This window comes from Apteryx rowi, unplaced genomic scaffold (genome assembly GCF_003343035.1).
Source record: "Apteryx rowi isolate R43461 unplaced genomic scaffold, aptRow1 scaffold_321, whole genome shotgun sequence".
In the NCBI taxonomy this organism is placed as follows: domain Eukaryota; kingdom Metazoa; phylum Chordata; class Aves; order Apterygiformes; family Apterygidae; genus Apteryx; species Apteryx rowi.
In genome coordinates, this window is record NW_020449653.1 from 747,130 (window position 1) to 754,153 (window position 7,024).

At 37.4% G+C, this 7,024-nt stretch overlaps 1 protein-coding gene across 3 annotated transcripts in view; it reads left to right on the forward strand.

The window, feature by feature from the left end:
- The window catches only part of SEPSECS (Sep (O-phosphoserine) tRNA:Sec (selenocysteine) tRNA synthase), a 29,374-nt gene extending 23,631 nt beyond the window's left edge, over positions 1–5,743 (forward strand). For 2 of the 3 annotated variants that reach the window (XM_026071105.1, XM_026071107.1), the window contains exons 10-11: positions 447–537; positions 2,684–5,743. In XM_026071105.1, the coding sequence (XP_025926890.1) occupies positions 447–537; positions 2,684–2,933 (341 nt within the window). In that variant the 3' untranslated portion in view covers positions 2,934–5,743. The other variant, XM_026071106.1, reaches the window with a different exon arrangement.
- The last annotated feature ends 1,281 nt before the right edge of the window (positions 5,744–7,024 follow it).

A 7,024-nucleotide genomic window follows, 5' to 3' on the forward strand; every position in this document is an offset into this window, starting at 1 on the left:
CACTCCTGTCCAAAATATTCATTTATTGTAATCAAGACAGGCAGATGTTAGTCTGTAGTAATACTTTATAAATAAATAGATTTTGTAAAGTAAATTATGATATAGTTGCTTCAGTCATTATCTTTTAATGCTGTGAAATAGATCATGGAATTCCTAATTGAAGATGTTTGTTCTAAACAAAAATTCTGCTGAGCACCAAAAAGTAGTATTTTTCCTCTGTGCAATATCTCTGCCTTACATACAATCCAACCAAAGAAGTAATTAATGGTAGGTTGTGGAAAAACTAAAAACAATTAAGTGTAATGTTAATATTCATCTTTTCATTGTATCTGAGCATAAATACTTGGCCATATTTTTATTGTTAGATGATGGCTTGTCCTCTGTGGTTATCTTTTGGAAAGAGAGGAATTTTGTAATAGTTCTAATATGAACTTTTGTTACTTCAGCCATGTCACTGAAGAATCTAGATGAAAATAATGATGCTGCTGTTACCCAGCTGGGATCGATGCTTTTCACAAGACAGGTTTCTGGAGCGAGGTAAGAATGCTCTGAACTTTGAAAAAATGTTGGCATTTGTATTAGGGTATGTAAAAATGTACACTCTAATATTTATATTTCGTGCCCAATATCTCGTGATTACATATTTCAGCCTAGTAATTAAGAGTCAGAGTAATATACCCTTCTCCATCACTGTTATCTACTAATAATATGTCTACCTGCCTGATTTAGTGATGAGGGCTTCTTTCTTAGCTTTGGTAGACGAAATAGGTAATCTATCCCCATATAACTTAGTGTCATTATTCCCTAAAGCCCCTTGGTTTCATTTAGCTTCCAGCTCTTGTCTGATCTTATGGTTAAGTTGCAAGCTACTTAGGGAGAATCTTTATTTTTGTTTTGTTTATGCAGCATAAATATGGTTGTGCTGGATATCAGGGGAATAAGCTTTTAATACCCTGCATTGCTTTTGTCATGTGGAAGGAAATCCTGCTTTCTGGAACTAACTGTGCTTAAAAAAAAAAAAAAAAAAAAAAGAAATCTACATCCTGAGCCAGTCTGAGCTGAATTTATTCTTAGTGACACTGGTACATGGAAATGCAAGCCAAATCATTTTTGATGATTTTGGCTTAAACCTTTTAGAAGAAGAGAATGATTTAAAATTTGTTTTGGCAGAATTCCTTTATCTGAATATTACTGATGCCATGCTAGCTTCTGCCATGGAGTTATGTCATTTTCTCTAGCAGAGCTGAATGTTTCAACATCAGAAGATATGCTTCATTAGCTTGGATTATTCCACTTCCTGCACAGATGAATGACAGTAAATCTATATGTACTGTAGTTAGATGCTCTTTTTAATTTGCCTGTCCTAACCTTGGCTTGTCCTGCAATTTCGGTCATCTTGAGCTGAAATGATTCAAAAGATTCCATTTTTGAAAAGTTACAACTTTTCAATTTTGTTTGATTCAAAGGTTTCAGTTTTTCCTATTTTTATGTAAGCAAGTGATTCTTTAACTTTAGTGTTTATATACCATTTCACCTGGTATATCAGCAGGTTTTAAATGTTATGCCTGTGCTGAATGTCAATATTAGTAATAACAGTTCCCTACTTCACTTGCATACAGGCTTTTGCATAACCTGTGGTTTGAGCACTTCCATACAGGGAAGATCTGCCAATCCTAGTGGTATTTGCCCAAATGCAGTTTCTTATATGAACTGCAGGGAATATCTCTGTAGAGGTAACAAATTCTGATCAACTGGTGGTAAGTGCTTGTGTAGGCTTTAACTATGGCCGCAAGGTGAGTTGTTCTTTTAACAAGTAAGGATGTGGATTAAGATCTTGATTTATTAGGAAAGGGTATGTAATGAAAGTGCTGAGAAATAGGGTCCAATAGGTAGAGGCTCTTAGAATGAGGAAGAGGTAAAAGCAGTGGTGACAAGTATCCACTGCAAGGAGGAAATGAATATGGGGTTAGCGTCATATGATGGGAAAAAGGAGGATGCAGTACAGAGGGATGGATAGGAGGCATTTGGGATCCTGATTTGAGGAGGTAGACTGTGATAGGAGGGTAGAAGCAGTGAGAGATGAGGGACCTGATTTGGGAAATCAGGAAATGTTTACCCAGAAGGATGAGTAAGCGGCGGCTCACACCTGTAGTCCCAGCTATTCGGGAGGCTGAGCCCTCTGGATCAGTTGAGCCCAGGTGTTCTGGGCTGCAATGCGCTGTGCCAAGCAGGTGTCTGCTTGAAGGCTGGCATCAGTAAGATTATCCTGGGGAGCTCAGGTTACCTGAGGAGGGGTGAACCAACTCAGGTAAGAAACAGAGCAGGTCAAATATTTAAGCCTTGCTATGGAATAGAAGTTTGCTGCAGATGTCTCTTCCCCCACGTCAGGGAGTTCATAAATACCAGTAGTGACATTCTTATAAATTTAACTGAAGAGGGGAAGGAAAATGTGTGTATGCACGCAGGCTAGAGTTAATTTAGGATCTGCTGCTACTGTCACTAATAGCGGTACCTGAGCACTAACTTGGAGAATACCTGATCTAAGTCTGCTTACCTGAAATTCTTTAGAGCTAACAGATGCTGCACTGTATAGGAACTTATGTAAATGTGTTCATCATAGGCTATCATGTAAAAATGTCCAAGGCATCTTTAACTGAATTGCAATTTTGTTTGTGTGTTTCAGGGTGGTTCCCTGTGGGTCTGTACAAACAGTGAATAACTACACTTTTGAAGGCTTTATGTCACATACAAATGACTATCCCTGTGCTTACCTCAATGCTGCATCAGCAATTGGAATTAAAAAACAAGACGTAGACATATTCCTAAAAAGACTTGACAAGTGTTTGAAGACTTTTAGGAAAGAAGTAAAGAAAGAAGAAACTGTAGATGAAATAAGTAATTCTAATACAGGCACAGAACAACTTGAGGACTAGAAGATGCAGATTTTGTAACACAGGAAGATACGCTTTTGTCTGAAGTATGTCTGGTTTGTATTGGGTTAGCCTTGTGAATCTGCAGTGCAGAAGACGACTTATTCCTCATCTGAGAGGAAGGGAAAACAACAACAAAACTCAGGTGAAATTCAGCTTTAAAGAAAACTTTAGGTGATGTTCTCCCTGAGACAGAGGGCCAGTCACAAGCCTTTTGCACCACTTAAATGTACTTAACATCTGCTAAAGTAAAGCTTATGTTCATAAAGATGTTGAGCTAGCCTTTTGGTCTGAGGGTGAATTTGACCTATTGTGACTGGTGTTTGGCAAATCACAGAATGCTTATTCCCGTGTTCTTGAGTAACAAGATTTTCTGTGGCAATGATTGCAGACCTTTCAGGTATAGGTGTATATCCAGCAAGAAATGTTACACTGCTTCCTAAATGTCTATTGTTTCTCCTCAGCATACTTGCCACTTTATTTCTTTTCAAAGACTTATATAAAAGTTTTGGGATAGCACTTACTAAATACAAGATAAAACTGCATGAAGGGATGATAGAGTTGAAGTAATAGTCTTTTCAGGTCCTCAGACCGTCTCAGAATTAGAACTGCTGCTTTGGGGCACATTTTTTGGCTATGAACTGCCTTGAACAAAGCAACTCTTAGTGGCCAAGAAAAATCTAGAATGCCTCATATCCTGTCAGTTCTCAACTCTTGGAAATATTTGCAGGGTTCAGCAATCCAAAGAAATTTTTTAAGGGAGTACAGTTATCACAGCCCCTTGCTTTTGAGTATGGAGTGAAAAGGGACAGTCTGCCTCCCCCCCACACACACCCTTTTCTTTTCTTTTCTTTTCTTTTTTTTTTATGCATTTCTTCTCTTCTTTGGTAGCTGCTCTTGAATGGGAGCAGGAGATTCACTGAAAGGGAGGAAGTCTGTGGGATGAATCCAGCAATCTCAAGAGCCAGTGGGACTTGAGGGTGTCTTAGCATTTTTTATCCTGTTGTTTTTAAAATGTATTGACTCCCACTTCTCAGCTGTGTCCTGTCATTGGCACTGTTGCTTCTGTAGCTGTGTTCAGTTACTGATGTGAATTCATTAAGTTAACAATAGATTTAGAGTCTGTTCCTTGAACAAAGGTTCCGTATCACTGGAGTGACATTGCTGTAGGTTTTAAAATTTTTAGCTAATTATTATTATTATATGCAATTACTACATTGTATGTAGCTTTGTCACATTTACTGGCCAAAGCGAGCCTAATGTTCAAAGACGTTTTTCTTTGTCTGTCTGTAATGTATTAACACTTGGGATAGCACAGTTAATCAGTTCTAACTTCACAAAATGTTCTGGTTGCTTTGTTTGGTGGGATCAGAGCCCTCTGTAAATTGCTTAGTCAAAATAGTGATGCTTTTGAGAGGAATATCTCCCCAACATGTTCAATTAATTGATATAAAATATGGTGTTAATATGTGGAAGTTAATAGTACGCTAATCATGATAAGAGTGCTCTTACTTTAGAAGTAAAGTTCATTTTATCTTAAGCTTAAATTGAGCTGCTGCTTCTACATTGTTTGTTACACGTTAGATTAATTAAAGCTTGTGAAGGTATGGCTACCTGGACTACAGTCACACTTATTTGCTGTACAGATATGTCCTAGGAGAAGTGTAATCTAACTTGACCACTGAGTGCATGTGATTGTAAGTAGATGTAAATTTTTGCTTTTTTACTGTTGAGAGCATGCTATACTTTAGTTCTGCCACTCAGTAAAGCTCTCGCACAGGCTTGGGAGCCAAAACTCTGCATCTCACTGCCTCTRTATTCTGTATATTGAAGCAGCCAGTGAAAAATCACAAGGCCGTAGTGATACCTTTCTTTCTGTTTTTGGATATTGCTGATCCATGCCTGAATGAGCATAAGTTATTAATTTAGATGACTAGTCACGGAATGCAAATTTTAAAATCTCATAACAATAGTCTTAGGGAGGTGCATGATAGCAGTTTGAGTAAGTGTTTGATGAATAATATCCTGAAACTGAACAGAAAGAAAACAGCAGTTGGCTTTTCTGAGAGGAAGAAATCCCCACCTTTTATGTTCTGGTAATAAATTGCCTGATGGAAGTAAGTCACTCACTTCAACTCTAGATTGACATGCTTTCTCAGGTAGTGATTTTCCTGTCTTCAAAATATTTCCAAATTCAAATCAAAGATGAAAAATTCAACAGCTCTCTCTAAACAAGTATTTGGAGAGGGGGGAAAAAAAAAGCAGGTGTTCTGTTCTGAATTCAACCTTTTAAACCTTTTAATTTTTTTAATTAAAAATCATTTTAAGGTAATGATTTTGGTTACAAAGAAAATCAAAGTATTTTGGGGTCTATGTATGTCATTAAAACATTTCAGAAATCTCAGTGATGGCAATTGAGGTGGGGCAATTTGAAATATTTTTAAAGTGTGCCCCATCATGATGTATAGACTCTTGAAGTAAACATTTGTGTTACATTACTTTGGTAAGTTGTAACCAGTTCCCACTGTTGTTTGCTTGCTTTGTGACCTGTATTTGTTAGGTCTCAATGTTAAATTTTTAGAGACAAAAGCATTGTATAACATCATTATAAGCAGACAGTTTGAAATTTTATGCAAGTAATTCAAATTGCAGTTTACCTTAAAGTAAATGGAGAAGAATTGTTATTTACAACACATATTTGAAAAAGGAGATTTGGTAGATAAACAGAGTATTTTTAAAGGAATAATGTAATGCACTTGCTCTCTGTTCACCAATATCTATAATAAAGCAGTGAAATAATATTGAAACATACAGCTATTAGCATGGTTTTCATACTTCCTTTGTGTTACAGATGTTGGGAGACTTCATGGTTGTGGCAGGCCTTACCCACTAAAAGTAATATTGATGAAAGATGATAATAGCATGGGCATAGCTCTGTCAAAATAAGCAGAGTAAAACAAATATATTAACAATATTTGCCTTCTGTGAAGATCTTTTTAAGATTGTACAGTGAGGTAAGAAGCTCCTGAACCTAAAAATTAATTGTGCAGCCCTATTCTTCACTTCTGTATAGGCACCTGTCACTAAAGGCTTCCAGATAACAGGTTGGTTCTAGCAGGTTTTTGAGTTATCTCCAACATCCATATTACTAGTGAGACATTTAGGATGACAGCTGGATGTTCAGCTCACATACATACTCATGTAGCAAGAATACACAGTAGAAACACCATGAACAGATGTGCATTTAGTAAGGCTATCTCACAGATACTATTTCTGCATTGTCCATCTCTTTCTTCTGTGATCTAGGTCGCAGCATGCGGTTATCAGCGGGTAAATAGGAAAGGGAAAGCCCTGAAACAGTAGGGGCTATAGAGTAAGCACATGCTACCTGCTCTGCTTTCAGAGAGACAAGGATCGTAACCTTTGTCCATGGGGCAGGGCGCACAGGTAGGCAGGAGCATCTCGGACTGCTGCGGTTTGAATCGCCAAAGTGAATTTCATCCCCTACAATGTCTGTAACTGTTCCATGAGCTGCCTTTCTTTCCCTTGCTTCTGATGTGGCATCTTCTACTATCTGGATCTATATAGGTGAAAGAAATGAAGGAGTAGATGGCACTGGGACACAAGTCTGCAAGCAAGCAAACTGACAGTGAATGATCCATCTCAAAAACTCGCTCTTACTTTACCTCCTTTGTAGTTTCTAAGATAATTAATAAATCTGAGGACTATTTGACCAATAATATTGCCTAGTCACACTTTGTTTGAAACAATACAAAGCAAATAAAATCTACCAGATGCAGCAAATTCTCTTGAGCCTAAGAAAGCAAAATTGTAATGTTGCAAATGTAAATGCTGGCACTGCAGCTTAATACACATAAACCGAGCAATCTGTATTGTGCGATCATCATTTTTTGAGAAAGGCTGGAGCCCAGAGACTAGCAAATGTTCTCATCTGCAGTGTATCAGCAGTTCTCAGTCTTCAGCTGCTGTATAGATAATAATTCTAATTGAAGAATCATTACATGAATCCATATGTGAATGATAGATGGGCTATAGCTTTTTGTTCATGATGCTTTAAAATTGAGTTGCTGCTT